Source organism: Erinaceus europaeus, chromosome 11, assembly GCF_950295315.1.
Source record: "Erinaceus europaeus chromosome 11, mEriEur2.1, whole genome shotgun sequence".
Taxonomy (NCBI): Eukaryota; Metazoa; Chordata; class Mammalia; order Eulipotyphla; family Erinaceidae; genus Erinaceus; species Erinaceus europaeus.
In genome coordinates, this window is record NC_080172.1 from 4,089,212 (window position 1) to 4,108,451 (window position 19,240).

Here is a 19,240-nt window from a genome sequence, read left to right on the forward strand (position 1 = left end):
TCAAAACTTTTCTAACCTGGAAATTAGAAAGAGGGAAGTTGTATTCCACACATGCTAGATGTAAGGTTTAGCAAAGTCAAAACCTACATTCAACTTGCCAGGCTAATTGAGTAAAGCCTGACTTTTACCTACACTTTTCTCACATCTGCAAAGATACCAACAAAACTGTTACCTTAATCTACCAGCAAGCTGGCAATGGCCAGTTACGTTACTGCAGTGATTAATACTGCGAGATGGAAAATGAGGATGGACAAATGACGACAATAAATACATAAATGGTCAAGATTCTGTAAGTGCAACACTCCTACACACCCCTCTCCAAAAATATCAAACTGGGAAGTGTTTCCTTACATTCCTTTATGCTACTTAAAATATTATTACTAACTATATATAAAAAAAAACAAGTGTACTTTTCATATTCATTCTAAAAATCCACATTATTAATTTGAAAAAGTTGAGCACGTGTTCACAGTAACTGTGAATATATTAACTCTAAATAATCTCTACTTATATGCTTATTGTTTTGTTAGTGGGTTAAAGCCTACAGTGCAGAGTACTGCCCCAGAACACTAACATTTATAAAGTCAGGTTGTTGATTTACAAACATTTACAAACTCTCCTACTAGCTCCCCAGACACTCCTGTCACCCTAAAAGAATTTCCTTCTCCATGTTCAACGAAGCACACGTCTTTGGACACAAGTGTGTGTTCAAATTTCATATGAAAAAATTCTGCTTCAAACTCCCAGAGGTATAAATAGGGAAGCTTCCAATGGAGGGGATGGGACACGGAACTCAGGTGGTGGGAACTGTGTGGAATTGTACCCCTGTGATCTCACAGTCTTGTTGATCATTATTAAATCCCTACAATAGAAAAATATTTTTAAAATTTTTCAAATTCTAGAAGACAGGTGTTTGTTCAAAATTCAAATTTTAATTAGAAGAATGTATGTAAAATTCAAACTTCCTGTGCCCCAACCCAAACTAATTCAGTCTTTTGTGGGAACCTAAGCTCTCTGATTAGCAATTTAATCATTATTAAATCACTAATAAAAAAAAAAATGAGGAGGGGGGGGTGGGCGATGTACCTGGCTGGGTGCACACACGTTATAGTGCACAAGGACCCGGGTTCAAGGCCCCAGTCCCCACTTGCAGGGGAGAAAGCTTTGCAAGTGGTGAAGCAGGGCTGCAGGTGTCTCACTCTCCCTCTCTATCTCTCCCTCCCCTCTCAATTTCTGGCCGGCTCTATCCAATAAATAAATATAAGGAAAAAAATAATTTTAAATAAAAATTTTTAAATGAGGGGGCTGGGTACTGATGTGACCTACCTAGTTGAGCTCACGGTACAATGCATAGGATAGGACCCGGGTTCAAGCCTCTGGCCCCCACTTGCAGGGGGGAAAGCTCTGCAAGTAGTGAACCAGTGCTCTCTCTCTCTCTCTCTCTCTCTCTCAAGTATTTATTTATTTTACAGAAGCACTGCTCAGCTCTGGTTTATGGTGGTGCAAGGGATTGAACCTGGGACTTCGGAGAGTCTCTCTACATAACCATTATGCTATCTACCCCACCCTCTCTCTCCCTATCTTCCCCCTTCCCTCTCAATTTCTGGCTGTCTCTATCCAATAAACAAATATAATGGAAAAAATAATCTTAAATAAAATTTAATAAATGGGGGGGCTGGGCAGTGGCTCACCTGGTTGAGCACACCTGTTACAATGCACAAGGACCCGGGTTCAAGCCCCCAGTCCCCACCTGCAGGGGGAAAGCTTCATGAGTGGTGAAGCAGGGCTGCAGGTGTCTCTCTGTCTCTCTCTCTCCCTCTCAATTTCTACCTGTCTCTGTCCAACAAACAAATAAAGATAACATTTTTTTTTTTAATTTGCTGTTCCAAGAAAAAAAGAGGGGCCAGGTGGCACACGGACCCAGGTTCGAGCCCCCAGTCCCCACCAGCAGGGGGGGAAAGCTTCACGAGTGGTGAAGCAGGGCTACAGGCGTCTCTCCGTTTTTGTTTTTCTGTTTCTTTAAACCAGAGCACTGCTCAGATCTGGCTTATGGGGGTATGGGGATTGAACCTGGGACTTCAGAGCCTCAGGCAAGAGAGTCTGTTTGCATAGCCATTGTGCTATGTCCCCCACCACCATCACCGTGGCTCTGTCTCTCTCTTCCTTCCCGATGTCTGGCTGTCTCTTTCCAACCAGTTAGTGAAGATAATTTAAAGAAGAAAGCAAGGAGCTAAGCCTCCCCCCAACGGCTGCCTCCTGCCAAAAGGTGCCAGGGCCGAGGAGCCTCGCACCCCGCACCCCAGCACCCCGCACCCCGCACCCCAGCACCCCGCACCCCACACCCCAGCACCCCGCACCCCGCACCCCAGAACCCCCGCACCCAGCACCCCAGCACCCCGCACCCCAGCACCCCCGCACCTCAGCACCCAGCATCCCAGCACCCCGCACCCCAGCACCCCCGCACCTCAGCACCCAGCATCCCAGCACACCGCACCCCAGCACCCCGAGCAGCCAGCACCCCAGCACCCCACACCCCGCACCCCAGCACCCCGAGAACCCCAACACCCAGCACCCCGAGCACCCAGCACCCCGAGCACCCAGCACCCCGAGAACCCCAACACCCAGCACCCCGAGCACCCCGCACCCCCAGCACCCAGCACCCCCAGCACCCCAGCACCCCGAGCACCCCGCACCCCAGCACCCCGAGAACCCCAACACCCAGCACCCCGAGCACCCCGCACCCCCAGCACCCCGAGCACCCCGCACCCCAGCACACAGCACCCCGAGCACCCCCGCACCCCAGCACCCACAGCATCCCAGCACCCCGAGAATCCCAGCACCCCCGCACCCCAGCACCCCCAGCACCCCAGGCACCCAGCACCCCGAGAACCCCAACACCCAGCACCCCCAGCACCCCAGCACCCCGAGCACCCAGCCACCCCAGCACCCCGAGCACCCAGCACCCCCCGCACCCCGAGAATCCCAGCACCCCGAGAACCCCAACACCCAGCACCCCGAGCACCCAGCACCCCGAGAATCCCAGCACCCCGAGCACCCAGCACCCCGAGAATCCCAGCACCCCGAGCACCCAGCACCCCGAGAATCCCAGCACCCCGAGCACCCAGCACCCCAGCACCCCGAGAATCCCAGCACCCAGCACCCCGAGCACCCAGCACCCCGAGAATCCCAACACCCAGCACCCCCAGCACCCCGAGCACCCAGCACCCCGAGAATCCCAGCACCCCGAGCACCCCGAGAATCCCAGCACCCAGCACCCCGAGCACCAGGCACCCCGAGAATCCCAGCACCCCGCACCCCGAGCACCCAGCACCCCGAGCACCCAGCACCCCAGCACCCCGCACCCAGCACCCCGAGAATCCCAGCACCCAGCACCCCGAGCACCCAGCACCCCGAGAATCCCAGCACCCAGCACCCCGAGCACCCAGCACCCCGAGCACCCAGCACCCCGAGCACCCAGCACCCCGAGAACCCCAACACCCAGCACCCCGAGCACCCCGCACCCCCAGCACCCCGAGCACCCAGCACCCCCAGCACCCCAGCACCCCGAGCACCCCGCACCCCAGCACCCCGAGAACCCCAACACCCAGCACCCCGAGCACCCCGCACCCCCAGCACCCCGAGCACCCCGCACCCCAGCACACAGCACCCCGAGCACCCCCGCACCCCAGCACCCACAGCATCCCAGCACCCCGAGAATCCCAGCACCCCCGCACCCCAGCACCCCCAGCACCCCAGGCACCCAGCACCCCGAGAACCCCAACACCCAGCACCCCCAGCACCCCAGCACCCCGAGAACCCCAACACCCAGCACCCCCAGCACCCCAGCACCCCGAGCACCCAGCCACCCCAGCACCCCGAGCACCCAGCACCCCCCGCACCCCGAGAATCCCAGCACCCCGAGAACCCCAACACCCAGCACCCCGAGCACCCAGCACCCCGAGAATCCCAGCACCCCGAGCACCCAGCACCCCGAGAATCCCAGCACCCCGAGCACCCAGCACCCCAGCACCCCGAGAATCCCAGCACCCCGAGCACCCCGCACCCCAGCACCCCGAGAACCCCAACACCCAGCACCCCCAGCACCCCAGCACCCCGAGCACCCAGCCACCCCAGCACCCCGAGCACCCAGCACCCCCCGCACCCCGAGAATCCCAGCACCCCGAGAACCCCAACACCCAGCACCCCGAGCACCCAGCACCCCGAGAATCCCAGCACCCCGAGCACCCCGAGAATCCCAGCACCCAGCACCCCGAGCACCAGGCACCCCGAGAATCCCAGCACCCCGCACCCCGAGCACCCAGCACCCCGAGCACCCAGCACCCCAGCACCCCGCACCCAGCACCCCGAGAATCCCAGCACCCAGCACCCCGAGCACCCAGCACCCCGAGAATCCCAGCACCCAGCACCCCGAGAATCCCAGCACCCAGCACCCCGAGCACCCCGCACCCCGCACCCCCGCACCCCGCACCCCGAACCTCACTTCTTCAAGTCGCTGCTGAACAGGCCCAGGGCGCCGGCGGGGGCGATGGTGGCGGCGGCCTCCTGCCCCAGCTCCGTGGCCTCGCCGCCCGCCGGCTCGCTGTAGGCGAAGCTGTTGCTGGACATCGCCGCACCCCGGGGTGGCGACGCTGCTCGGGGTCCCCGGCCGCCGCACACGGGACGAAACGAGCGCAGGGGTGCCGGGCTGCGGGATGCGGGGTGCGGGGTGGTCGGGTGCGGGGCTGCTGGCGGCGGGGTGCGGGGTGCGGGGTGCGCAGGCGCTTCCGGGCCGGGACCGGGGCCGGGCGGGCGGGCGGGCGGGCCAGCCTCTGCGCGTGCGCAGTGTGGCGAGGGGGCAGGTCCCGGCCCAGCGTCCGCCGCTCCCGGGCCGGCCTGGAGTCTCGCTCTCCGGGTTTTCCGGACAGCCCAGACGCTTGCTCACTCGCTGTGCGGGAGGGAAGTCCTGGGTTTACAGATTCCGGGTTTTCCCATCCTGGATTTGCCAATCCTGGGCGTGCCAATTCTGGGTCTGCAAATCCTGAGCTTGCAAATCTTGGGCTTCGAATTCTGGATTTGCCAATTCTGGGCATGCCAATCCCGGGGCTGTGAATCCTAACCTTGCAAGTCTTGGGTTTGCAAATCCTGGGCATGCCAATCCTGGGTCTGCAAATCCTGAGCCTGCAAATTTTGGGCTTGCGAATTCTGGGTTTGCCAATTCTGGGCATGCCAATCCTGGGGCTGTGAATCCTAACCTTGCAAGTCTTGGGTTTGCAAATTCTGGATTTGCCAATTCTGGGCATGCCAATCCTGGGGCTGTGAATCCTAACCTTGCAAGTCTTGGGTTTGCAAATCCTGGGCATGCCAATCCTGGGTCTGCAAATCCTGAGCCTGCAAATTTTGGGCTTGCGAATTCTGGGTTTGCCAATTCTGGGCATGCCAATCCTGGGGCTGTGAATCCTAACCTTGCAAGTCTTGGGTTTGCAAATTCTGGATTTGCCAACTCTGGGCATGCCAATCCTGGGGCTGTGAATCCTAACCTTGCAAGTCTTGGGTTTGCAAATCCTGGGCATGCCAATCCTGGGTCTGCAAATCCTGAGCCTGCAAATTTTGGGCTTGCGAATTCTGGGTTTGCCAATCCTGGGGCTGTGAATCCTAACCTTGCAAATCCTGAGCCTGCAAATTTTGGGCTTGCGAATTCTGGGCATGCCAATCCTGGGGCTGTGAATCCTAAACTTGCAAGTCTTGGGTTTGCAAATCCTGGGCACTAGGCTCTTCAAGTTTTCTTGGAGAGATCTCCTCTTGGTGTTCAATTTTCCTTCAAGCGCTGGCTGGCTTCTCTGTTGCTTGATCCCTCCCTGCTGTCAAGCAAGTAGCTTAAAGATTTCTCCTGAAATTCCCATACTTAATTCACCAGGTCAGATTTCCCAAACCATCACGATTGGGGTTTTTCGTGTTGTTTTTTTTTAATTGGTTTAGTTGTTTTCTTTTCCAGATGTTTTTTGCTCCTCTCCTTCCAGCCTGCATTGATTTGCTTCCACATCAGCCCTGAGAGGCCTTTATTCCCAGAGCTCTCTCCACTTACGAAAATCTATTTGGGTCTTTGGGAATCAGCTCCTAAAGGGTGGCTACAACTTTGATCAAAAGTCTGGGGCAGGGGCACACCTGGCTGAGTGCAAGCACATGTCACAATGTACAAAGACCTGGGTTCAAGCGCCCAGTCCGCACCTGCAGGGGGAAGCTTAGAGAATAGCAAGACAGTGTGTGTGTGTGTGTGTGTGTGTGTGTGTGTGTGTGTGTGTCCCTCTCTGTTTCCCCTGCCCCACTAGATTCTGACTGTCTCTATCCAATAATAAATAAAGATAATATGAAAAGAAAGTGTTTAATTAAAAAAAAAAAGTTGAGCATACTAAGGAAAGACAGAAACAGGCTGTGGGTGTGGATCCACCTGCCAATGCCCATGTCCAGCAGAGAAGCAAATACAAAAGCCAGACCTCCCACCTTCTACACTCCATAAAGAGTTTGGTCTACAAATTAGCTTAGCAATCTAGCAGAAAAGCCCAACGAAGACAGTTCCCCAAAAACTAATTCTGATTAGGTTCAACAAATGGCACTCAATGCTTATACAACTGGGAGAAAGTCTAAGGCCATCAGACAAAGAGTGGACTACAAAAGTTGGATAAGGGCAAGAGACAGGTTCACTTAATAATGGCCCTTTTGGTCAATATCACACCACCTCATCATCTGGGACCCTAGTCAGAGACTCCTTGGATTCCTACACAAATATGATGGGCCTAGACCTCTAATGGACCCCTCTCTGCACCACCACTGATCACTTCTATCGGGAATGACATCACAAGCCCTCTTGTGGACCATAGAGCAGTGATGCTAAGACTGTCCCATTGTCTGAAGGGAGGTTGGGAGGGGAGGGTAACCTGCCCTGCCACTCAAAGAAGACTGGTCCTGAAACAAGTGCATCCTGCACTGCTCCCAGCTGTGACTATAAGCTGCAAGCTCAGACCAATAAGGATTCAGAGGTTACACAGGCTCTTGTGCTAAATATATATATATACATACACCCTGGGGCAGGTGGAATAGTTAAATAATTAATTTTATTCATGGAATTTTTTCAAGAATGGAAGCTACTCTCTGCCCTAATCCAACTTTCTAGCCCTTTTCTGTACTCTGACACCATTTTTCTTAGACAATGTTTTTATCCAACTTCATGCTATCAAACTCAAGCAAAAACTACCATAGTCGGGGCCCCTAGAAACATGCCTAAAATAAACTTCCTAGTTTTCTTCCACCCTAAGATCCCTCATCTCATCTGCTTTGTTCCTACTTTTTGGTTCCTGTTCATTAACCATTTTGTCTCACTTTATAACACTGCTTCACCACTTGCAAACCTTCCAGACACCAAGTTGTAGATGCTACCATAATTCCACCCTGACTTCTCTGGGCAGACGACTTCACCAGGTGTCCTGGAATTTCTCCTCCCCGGAGCCCTACCCTACTAGGGAAAGATAGAAACAGGCTGGGGGTGTGGATAGACCTGCCAACACCCATGTCCAGTGGAGAAACAATTACAGAAGCCAGAACTCCCCCACCTTCTGCTCCCAAAAACAATCTTGATCTACACTCCCAGTGGGAGAGAAGTGATAGGAGGAAGAGGATAAGAGGGCTCTGAACTCCAGCTTCATAAGGACCCAAAGAGAGAAGAGGAAAGGGAGAAAGATACTTGGACATAATGACAGGAATTATGTGTGACATGGAGAGGAAGAGAGGACTAGACCTGGAAGAAAAAAGGGGGCAATTCTTACAAATCTAGACAGAAAGTTGTAGAGATAATACTTAACCCATGTCTGCAACCTTAGGAGAATGGTGGTTTGCAATGGAGGGATCAGAGATTCAGAGCTACGGTGGTAGGAACAGTGTGAAATTATACCCCTGTTGATATGTAATTTTCTAAATCAATAATCACTAATAAAAATAAAATCAAATTTAAAAAAAAAAAGAATTTTGGTCCATACTCCCAGAAGGATAAAGAACAGGGAAGCAGGGAGTCGGGCTGTAGCGCAGCGGGTTAAGCGCAGGTGGCGCAAAGCTCAAGGACCGGCATAAGGATCCTGGTTCAAGCCCTGGCTCCCCACCTGCAGGGGAGTCGCTTCACAAGCGGTGAAGCAGGTCTGCAGGTGTCTGTCTTTCTCTCCCCCTCTCTGTCTTCCCCTCCTCTCTCCATTTCTCTCTGTCCTATCCAACAACAACAACAATAATAACTACAACAATAAAAAAACAGCAAGGGCAACAAAAGGGAATAAATAAATAAAATAAATTTTTTAAAAAACTTAAAAAAAAAAAAAGAACAGGGAAGCTTCCAATGGAGGATGGGACATGGAACTCTGGTGATGGGAACTGTGTAATATGATACCCCTGTTATCATACAATCTTGTTAATCATTACTAAATTACTAATAAAATTTTTTTTTAAGTCTGGGGCAGCAGTTCCCAAGAGTTAACCATCATTCTTGCTCCCGGTGGCATCTGGCTACCAAAAATAAGAAAAAGTAAAGCTATGTCAAGTACTAGGACCAGCCTACCACCTGGGAACCTCCCTCAGTCCTGTGTAGTACTATCACTTAGTGAGATCTACATGGGAGCAGAGAAGAAATGTTGCCTGACCAGATGTGGCACCTGAGATTGTCTGACTGCAGGCCTCACACTCAGAGGAATTTTAGCCCATTTCTGGGCCTTTCTCTACTTCCCTTGCCTTCCCCTCTCGCCAAGTCCAGAAGCCAGAAGCTGTCAGAGAACTAGTGAAATGCCACCTCAGGGCCTGGGAGCATGTTCAAGGGTCTGAGAATTCAACCCCTCCAAAGATCACACTGAAAACACAGCACGTTACATCACAACAGCTGAAATAGTTGATTTCAAGTATACTAGCCAGTATAATTGCCAGTACCAAATGTCTCTGGTAATGGGGAGTAGCAGGAACTCTCATAATTGCTAATGGGGCATAAGATGGTACAGTCACTTTGGAATATTGTTTAGCAGTTTCTTTCTTTCTTCCTTTCTTTTTTTTTTTTTTTTTTTTTTCCAGAGCATGGATCAGCTCTGGCTAGAACTTTGATTTTTTTTTGGGGGGGGAATGTGGGGCTGCATTTATTTTTTTAACTTTATTAGTGATTTAATATTGGTTTATTAAATTACAAGACAACAGGGGTAGAACTCCACACTGTTCCCACCACCAGAGTTCTGGATCCCAGTCCCTCCATTGGAAGCTACAGCAGTTCTCCTATTAAAGCTATGGGTTAACTATTATTTTTACCACCGTCTGTCTATTTTTATCTATTTTTGCCCAATTTATCTATGGTCCCACCTTCTCTTCCTCTCCAAGCCATACATGTACCTATTACTTGATCCAAATGACCATCTTTTTTCCTCTTCTCTCACCAAAATTCTACTATATAGCTATGAAGTCTGAGAGGAGAAAAATATAATACTTCAACCATAGGCAAAATCAATTTAAAAAAAACAAAGAATTATTCTTTGATGGCTATTACCAAACCAGTTTTGTCTTTTTTTTTTTTTCTTTTATAGAGACAGAGAGAAATTGAGAGGGAAGGGGAAGATAAGGAGAGAGAAAGATATACACCTGTAACAATGCTTCACCACTTGCAAAACTTCCCACCTGCTAGGGGGCTTGAACCTGGATCCTTGTGCATTGTAACATGTGTACTCAAGCAGGTGTGTGACCACCCAGCCCTCAAATCTTTTGTTTTCTTCTGTTTCTACCAGCTGATATAGCAGCTCAGGAATTTTATTAAGTGTGCTATATTTTCCTAAAAAAAATAATTTTCCCTAGCATATAACAAAATGCTAATTGAGTTTTCCTTTATTATTTTTTTTTTTGAGAGAGATGCAGAAAGAGAGAGAGACACCAGAGCACTGCTCAGATCTGGCTTAAAGTGGTGTGGGGACTTGAACCTGGGACTTCAGAGCCTCACATATAAGAGTCTCTTTGCATAATCACTATGCTATCTACCCCCACCCTAACTGAGTTTTCTGACTTCGGGTTATTTATCTAAATCCTCTTAATAGTAGTAGACTTTAAGTTTGACACGTATTTTCCAAACATTTTTCCTAAGTAAAAAAAAATATCAGATTAGATGAACTATTTTATTTTTTTTTATATTTATCTTATTTATTCCCTTTGTTGCCCTTGTTGTTTTATTGCTGTAGTTATTATTGTTGTCATTGTTGTTGGATAGGACAGAGAGAAATGGAGAGAGGAGGGGAAGACAGAGAGGGGGAGAGAAAGACAGACACCTGCAGACCTGCTTCACCGCTTGTGAAGCGACTCCCCTGCAGGTGGAGAGCCGGGGCTCGAACCCGGATCCTTAAGCCGGTCCTTGTGCTTTGAGCCACTTGCGCTTAACCCGCTGCACTACAGCCTGACTCCCTAGATGAACTATTTTAATATGTCACTCAAAACTCTATTATCATTCTGCATCTTGTTTTTTCTCAATATATTACAAAAATATTTTCATTCACACTGTCCTAAACATCTGCGTAGCACTCTGTTTTTTAGACATGCTTTATTTTAACATACTCTTTAATATAGTTCACTCACACATATATTTCTACACAAGTATCATTATTTCCATCACTTTAAATCCCAGAAGTCCTGTAACTACTTCAAATGACATGCATATTGAAAACTTTAATTTATTTTGCCAAATCTATAACTCAAGAGGGTGCTAACTACCTCTTCCCCTAACATGCTTCTGCTTTTACCATAACTGTTCTAGCAATGAAATTCTTTTACTATTTATTTATTTAATTGATTTAATAATGATCGACAAGACTGTAGGATAAGAGGGGCAAAATTCCATACAATTCCCACCAGAGTTCTGTGTCCCATCCCCTCCATTGGAAGCTTCCCTATTCTTTATCCCTCTGGGAGTATGGACCAAAATTCATTATGGGGTGCAAAAGGTGGGAGTTCTGGCTTCCGTAATGGCTTCCCACCTGGACATGGGCATTGGCAGGTGGATCCATACCCCCAGCCTGTTTCTATCTTTCCCTAGAGGGGCAAGACTCTGGGGAGGTGAGGTTCCAGGACACACTGGTGAGGTCATCAGCCCAGGGAAGTCAGGTTGGCATCATAGTAGCATCTGCAACTTGGTGGCTGAAAACATTAAGATATAAAACAGAAAAAACTGTTTAATAATCAAAACCTAAAAGTAAGTGTAGGGGAGATGAAATTTGGGGTCTTCTTGTTGGAAGGAGCTAGGAAGTCTATTTTAGGTATATCCAAGGGAGCCCATGACTTTACTCATTTTTGCCTGAGCCCGACAGCTAACATGCAGGTGGACTAAAGGTATTGTCTGGGGAGATGGTGTCAGAGTTGAGGATAGGACTACAGAGCTGGATCAGGACAGAAAGAAACTCCCAAATCTGGGAAAAGTATGTAAACCTCACTGATCTGACCCAGGGCCCATGTCTATTCCTATTTAGCACAGGAGCCTGTAACCTCTGCATCCATGTCAGTCTGAGCTCACAGTCTGTGGTCACAGCTGAGAACATTCTAGGCTGCACTCATGTCAGGACCCGTCTTCCTTGAGTGGCAGAGTGGGCTGACCGAGCCTCCCTTCAGAGAGTGGGGCAGTTTCTACCACTGTTAACTCTTCATCAACGGCAAGGTCCTGGAGAGGCCCACGAGAGTGTTTATGATGTTGTTCCTGAAGGTGACTGGTGACATTGGAGAGAGGGATCTGTTAAAGGTCTGGGTCCATCATGTCTGTGTGGGAATTCCAAGATTCCCGGAGTGGGGCCCCAGGTTGATGGGGAGGATTATTTACTAGTCTGACTAGCAAGAAAAAAAGTAAAATATTCACTGTCATTTATTTTAAGGAGTGAGGCTATTTAATTTATTGTCCAAACAGGAAATTTTGGAGAACAAAAATGTGGCACAAGAGGGGGTCAGGTGGTGGTGCACCCAGTAGAGCACATGTTCAAAGACCTGGGTTCAAGCCCCCAATCCCCACCTGCAGGAGGGAAGCTTCATGAGTGGTGAAACAGGGCTGCAGGTCCCTCTCTTTCTCCCCTTCTCTATTTCCCCCTTTTCTCTCAATTTCTCTCTGACTCTATCCGAAATTAACTAACTTAAAAATTATACTAGCTATAATTTTGCTGCAAGAACACTATAATCCAAGACATTCCAGGAGAATCATGGATATATGATTACCTTAAATATGTGGAGTTGAAGCATATGTTAAATAACCATTTGAATTCTTCTTTTTTTTTCTTTTCTTTTCTTTTCTTTATAAAAAGGAAACACTGGGGAGGGGCACAAAAAGAAAAAAAATAATAAAAAGGAAACACTGGCAAAACCATAGGATAAGAGGGGCACATCTCCACACTATTGCCACCACCAGAACTCCGTATCCCATCCCCTCCCCCGATAGCTTTCCTATTCTTTATCCCTCCGGGAGTAAGGACAAAAGGTCATTGTGGAATGCAGGAGGTGGAAGGTCTGGCTTCTGTAATTGCTTCCCCGATGAACATGGACGTTGACTGGTCGGTCCATACTCCCAGTCTGCCTCTCTCTTTCCCTAGTGGGGAAGGACACTGGGGAAGCAGAGCTCCAGGACACATTGGTGGGGTTGTCTGTCCAGGGAAGTCTGGTTGGCATCATATTAGCATCTGGAGCCTGGTGGCTGAAAAGAGAGTTCACATACAAAGCCAAACAAATTGTTGACTAATCATGAACCTAAAGGCTGGAATAGTGCAGATGAAGAGTTGGGGGTGGGGGGTGTCTCCATTCTGTAGACAGCTAGTAGGCATATTTTAGTTATACTCCAAAGGGTCTGTGGCTATACTAGTTTTTTTTTTTTTTTTCCTGAGCCTGAAATCTGATATGCAGGTAGATCCTAGTTATTGTCTGGAGAGATGATGTCATGGCTAGAAAAAGAACCAGAAAGCTGGATTAAGGAAGAGAGTAGCTCCCTAATATGGGAAAGGGGTATAAATATTGTTGGCTGTAAACCCCATCAATTTGATGTGATCTGGGGCCCATATTCAGCTTCTTCTATTAGTCGTGCAGACTTGGCATTAATTTGTTTTTAAGTGGGTCATTCATCATTTTTATTTGTAGTCACATAGTATTGTAATGAATATTAATATTTTCGTATTAATTCCTGGGAGAATGTAAGTTATAAACTCAGAAACTTGGTCACCTACAGGTTGGTTTTTTCATATGTGGAAAATAGATAACTAAAACAAACTTGCAGAAAAAGAGGAGAGAAAGAAAGGAAGAAAGAAAGAAAGAAAGAAAGAAAGAAAGAAAGAAAGAAAAGAAAATGTCTTTTAGACTTTATGAGAACTCTGGTGGCTTTCAGAGGGAAGGGACACAGGGCTTTGGTGGTGGGGTGGGTATAATTCAATTTCAAACCAGGCCTGTGGAGATCACTTACTGGTTATGCCCAAGGCTCCTAAATTGCAGGTTCAATTCCCCACAGTACCATAAGCCAGGGGTGAGCAGTGTTCTGGTAAAGCAAAAATAATCAAACAAATAAATAACAGCTGGATAGGCGAGATCATATAGTGGTTATGCAAAGAGTCTCATGCCTAAGACTCCTAAGTCCCAGGTTCAATGCTCTGCATCACTATAAATGAGCGATTAGGAGTACCTCTGGTAAAAACAAACCAACAAGCCTAACATAGTTTTAAAAAATTCCAGTTGGTTGGAAAAATTAATATTATAAGTTCATATTAATCCAAAGCAGTTTATAAATTCAGTATAATATCAAAACCCCAATAGAATTTTTCAAGAAAGCAAATCAAATAATTCTAGAAGTTGTGTGGAAACACAAAAGATCATGAATAGCAAAAGCAATCCTAAGAGAAAGGAAAAAACCATGGGTCCATCGTGATCCCATACTTCCAGACCTCGAAGCAGTCTACAAAGCAGTAGCAAAGAGTGGGGGTAGACATCATTATGCAAAGAGACTCTCATGCCTGAAGCTCTGAAGTCCCAGGTTCAATCCCTCGTACCACCATAAGCCCCAGTGGAGCAGTGCTCTGGTAAAAAAAAAAACGAGAGAGAGAGAGAAAGAAAGAAAGAAAGAAAGAAAGAAAGAAAGAAAGAAAGAAAGAAAGAAAGAAAAGAAAATTAAAAAAAGAAAAAGAAAACCAATAGTAACCAAAACAGTATGGAATTGTGAGGCTGTGGCAGTAGATCGAACGCCTTGCATGCCTGAGGATCTGGGCTTGATCTCTGACACTGCACAAAATTATTGAGCCTTGCACTGGGCTCTCTCTCAACCTGTCTTTCATACACACACACACACACACACACACACACACACACCTTCTATTAAAATAATACAATATGGCACTGGAATAAGAACAGTTTATGTGGCCAGGTGGTGGCACACCAGGTTGAGCGCACATGTTCCAATGCACAAGGACCCAGGTTCAAGCCCCCAGTCCCCACCTGCAGGGGGAAAGCTTTGCGAGTGGTGAAGCAGGGCTGCAGGTGGCTCTCTGTCTCTCTATATCTCCCTATCCTTTCAATTTCTGGCTGTTTCTATCCAATAAATAAAGATAATAAAATTTAAAAGAAAGAACAATTTATATATACTAAAGGGATAGAATTGAAAATGCAGAAATAAGTCCACACTTTTATGGATATATACTTTATAATGAAAGATCCGATCAGTCACACAAAGGAGAAGACTCTTCAACAAATTGTGCTGGGAAACTGAACTACCACATGCAGAGAAAAAAAGGAAGGGAGCGGAAAAGTTTGGGGGCAAAGAGAAGGACAAGTGAGAGCCTGATGGTTATGCATAGACGTTTATGCCTGAGGCTCCAATGTCACAGGTTCAATCCCCCACAGCACCACAAGCCAGAACTAAGCAAAGCTCTGGGGAAAAAAAAAAAATTAAAAACTAAAATAAAAAGGAAAGATCACTACTTGTCACTGTATGCAAAATTTACCCAAAATGGATTAAGGGACTGGGTATAACAAACTGTAAGAGTCATAGGTGAAAACCGGAGCCACATACATATGTTTCCTGGATTTCAGCCTCAGATATATTTGGAGACTCTATTGTAATGGAGACACAAGAAAAATCAAACAACTAGAACTATACTTTTATACAGTGAAAGAAACTAGCACAGAACTTAAAAAGACAGCCTGCTTATTGGGAGAGAGTATTTGCGCAACATACATCAAAGATGAAGTTGGCACCGAAAATAGATGAAGAGCTCACACAGCGATACAACTCCCTCAAAGAGGCGGCAAGAGATGTGCTTAGATACTTTCTCAAGGAAGACATACAGATGACTCGTGGTCTACAAAAAAAATGCTCAGTTTTACTTATTATTCGGGAAATGCAAATCAAAACCACAATGAGAATGAATCACACCAATTACACTAATGAGAATGGCCGGGAGTCAGGCGGTAGCGCAGCGAGTGTGGCGCAAAGCACAAGGACCGACATAAGGATCCCAGTTCGAGCCCCCGGCTCCCCACCTGCAGGGGAGTCGCTTCACAAGCGGTGAAGCAGGTCTGCAGGTGTCTATCTTTCTCTCCTCTCTCCATTTCTCTCTGTCCTGTACAACAACGATGACATCAATAATAACTTGGGGTCTGAAAAGGGGTCCTTGTGCACTGTAATGTGTGAGTTCAACCAGGTGTGCCGCCACTTGTCCCTTCAATCTTTTTTTAGTTAGACCAAGTTTTCCTGGAAGAATAAATGCAGCTTACAGTAATGATTTTTAAGTATAGCATGATGAAGATTTATCACACAACACATTTATAGGTTCTTGTAATTTAAAAGTTTAGTATTGTCTAAAGAAGTAGATTGATTAGTAGAAGAGAAAAAAAGACTTAGAGAGATGTGAGTATTGACATTATGATAAAATTAACAGTTGTGATCATTTAAGAAATCATGTATTATTCAGCAAACCGTTCTGAAACAATTCAGAAGATTCAACTGTCGTACAAAGACAGTATTCTTGGGTGGAGGTTGTGCAAAGAGACTCTCATGCCTGAGGCTCCAAAGTCCCAGGTTCAATTCCCCACACCACCATAAGCCAGAGCTGACCAGTGCTCTGGTAAAAAAAAAAAAAATCTCCGGGAGTCGGGGATGGGGGGGGTGGGGTGGTGGGGGGTGGGGGGGCGCAGCAGATTAAGCGCAAAGACCAGAGTAAGGATCCGGGTTCGAGCCCCCGGCTCCCCACCTGCAGGGGAGTCGCTTCACAGGCAGTGAAGCAGGTCTGCAGGTGTCTGTCTTTCTCTCCCCCTCTCTGTCTTCCCGTCCTCTCTCCATTTCTCTCTGTCCTATCCAACAATGATGACATCAATAACAACAATAATAATAACTACACAACAATAAAAAACAAGGGCAACAAAAGGGAAAATAAACATAATTTTTTTTAAAAAAAAACATGCATATCCCTGAAAAAAAAAAAAGAAAGAAAACAGTATTCTTGGGATGAGTGGTTGCACACCTGGTTGAGCACACACATGGCAGTGCACAAGGACCCAGGTTCCAGCCCTGGTTCCCCACCCACAGGGGGAAAGCTTCACGAGTGGTAAAAGCAGGCCTGCAGGTGTCTCTCTGTCTCTCTCTCTCCCTCCCTATCTCCCCTTTCCCTCTCAGTCTCTGACTCTCTCTATCAAATAAATAGTTATAACAAAAATTAAAAAACAAAAGGAAACAGTATTCATACTTATGAAACTTAGGGATGAGTTTCCTCTAGTTGTGGCACTACGACGTCCTCAACGATTCTAACACTGAACATAAAAATGATTTGAAATATTTTCCCACAATAAGGCAAGTGTTCATTCTCAGGGCCTTTTGAATGACTTCTAGTCAATTTCCCATTCGTATCTTCAAACATGGGCCTTCGGCTTGAATTCTAAACTACCAGGTTTCAAGTGGAATGATTCACCACCTCCTTGAAGGCCCTTTTGGTTTTGTGTCTGTTGGGGCAGTAGCTGCTTCAGCTGCCTGGGCAGCTATGTGACTATGCCAGTAGCTTAGGACAATTTTTACTGTAACGCAAAGATTTATCTCTCTTATAAGTCTTGCTTTATGATTTCTTTAAACTATTGGCCTCCGGGGCTGGGCAGCGTCAGATCAATGTGGTAAACAGTTGATGGTATTTATATAATTTCCTCATGCTTGGGAGCTCCTCTCTGCCCTAATCCAGCTCTCTAGTCCTATTCTCAACTCTGACACCATCTTCCCAGACAATATTTTTAGTTCACCTGCAGGTTAGCTATCGGGATCAGGCAAAAATATCTAAAGTCTCCTTGGAATATACTAAAATAGACTGCCCAGCTTCTTCCCATACAAATACTCCAAATTTCATCTGCTGTATTGATACAGCAGATGGGTTCCTGTTTATTATAAACAATTTGTCCTGCTTTATATCTTACCGTTTTTCAGCCACCCAGTTGCAGAAGCTACTATGATGACATCCCGAGACACCTCACCAATGTGTCCCAAAGTCTCACCTCTCCAGAGGGCTACCCCACTAGAGAAAGATAGAAACAGGCTGGGGGTATTGAACCTCCAGCAGAGAAGCCATTACAGAAGCCAGACCTCCCACGTTCTGCACTTCAAAAGAATTCTGATCCATCCTCCCAGAGGGATAAAGAATAGGGAAGCTTCCCATGGAGGGGATGGGACATGGAACTCTGGTGGTGGCAACTGTGTGCAATCGTACCCCTGTTATCTTACAACCTTGTGAATCATTATTAAATCACTAATAAAAGGTTTTTTTTTTTTTAAGTATTGTTTGGAGTATTGAAGTAAGGGGACAAGGAGGAAGCATAGAAATTAACATAGAGAAAAGGAAATGAATGGAGTGCACAGTGACCACAGAGAAGATGATGCCAGAGTAGAGGATACAAGAATATTAAAACGAGATGAAGGAATAGGAAAGCTGCTGGGGGAGGGGATTGGATATGGAGCTCTGGTGGTGGAAACTCGACCTCTCTTATCCTATAGTCTTGTCAGTGTTTCCATTTTATAAATAAATTAAAAAATAATAATAATATTAAAACCCAAGAAACCTGAATTCTACTTGCATCTCTACAATAACTGACAGAATGGATTTGTCAAATGATAGACTCTTTGAGACTTTCTATTCTTACTGATAATTTAAGGGCTGGAGCCCACAGCTCTTCACCTGCGGGGGGGGGGGGGGGGGGGTTGTTTTACGCCCAGAAGTTCGGGTCCCGATCACACACAAGTAAGTCCAGAGTCACATGCAAGTACAAGAGCCTTTGTTAGCAAGCTTAAGCTTGGGTCCCAAGAGCCTCCACACAGGGAAAGTCTTGCCACCCAAAATGTTTTCCACCTCAGCTTTTTATAGTTAGCACAGGGTGGGTACAAGTGGGGGTGTTTACACGGAACAAGGAACAGCTGGTTTGGGGTCAACGGCTGTTCTTATTTACCTCCTCAGTTTGCTTCACAAACGGTGAAGGAGGTCTCTCCCTCTCTCTGTCTTCCCCTCTTCTCTTGATTTCTCTCTGTCCTATCCAACAACAGCAGTGGCAATAATAACAATGACAACAAGGGCAACAAAATGGGAAAAATGGCCTCCTAGAGCAGGATTCCTAGTGCAGGCACCCAGCCCCAGCCACAGCCCTGGAGGCAAAAAAAAAAAGTGCACAGAAAAAACAAAACTTTTTTAAAAATTACATTTATTTATTTATTTATTTATTTTTCCTCCAGGGTTATTGCTGGGCTCGGTGCCTGCACCATGAATCCACCGCTCCTGGAGGCCATTTTTCCCCCCTTTGTTGCCCTTGTTGTTGTAGCTTCGTTTTGGTCATCATCACTACCATTGTTGATGCTGTTCGTTGTTGGATAGGACAGAGAGAAATGGAGAGAGGAGGGGAAGACAGAGAGGGGGAGAGAAAGACAGACACCTGCAAACCTGCTTCACCGCCTGTGAAGCGACTCCCCTGCAGGTGGAGAGCCGGGGGCTCGAACCGGGGGCTCTAACCGGGATCCTTGTGCCAGTCCTTGTGCTTTGCGCCACGTAGGCTTAACCCACTGCACCACCGCCCGACCCCCAAAACAAAACTTTTTAAATGCACATATGTGGGTTTTTTTAATTTCTTTATTGAGGGATTAATGTTTTACATTTGACTGTAAATACAATAGTCTGTACATGCATTTCATTTCTCAGTTTTCCACATAACAATACAACCCCCA

The 19,240-nt window shown here is 47.0% G+C and overlaps 1 protein-coding gene and 1 long non-coding RNA gene across 2 annotated transcripts in view; both read right to left on the reverse strand.

Annotated features, from left to right (window-relative positions):
* Nucleotides 1-4,714, reverse strand: part of AP3B1 (adaptor related protein complex 3 subunit beta 1) — a 228,023-nt gene extending 223,309 nt beyond the window's left edge. Inside the window, exon 1 of the mRNA XM_060201077.1 lies at nucleotides 4,502-4,714. Coding sequence (XP_060057060.1) covers nucleotides 4,502-4,626 — 125 coding nt within the window. The 5' untranslated portion in view covers nucleotides 4,627-4,714. The remainder of the gene's footprint in view (nucleotides 1-4,501) is intronic.
* Nucleotides 4,715-12,304: 7,590 nt separating this feature from the next.
* On the reverse strand, nucleotides 12,305-15,355 carry LOC132541187 (uncharacterized). Its single transcript, XR_009552358.1, has 3 exons — nucleotides 15,233-15,355; nucleotides 13,472-13,543; nucleotides 12,305-12,715 (listed from the first exon to the last, which is right to left on the reverse strand). It is a non-coding gene; the product is annotated as an uncharacterized LOC132541187 (long non-coding RNA).
* Nucleotides 15,356-19,240: the final 3,885 nt, after the last annotated feature.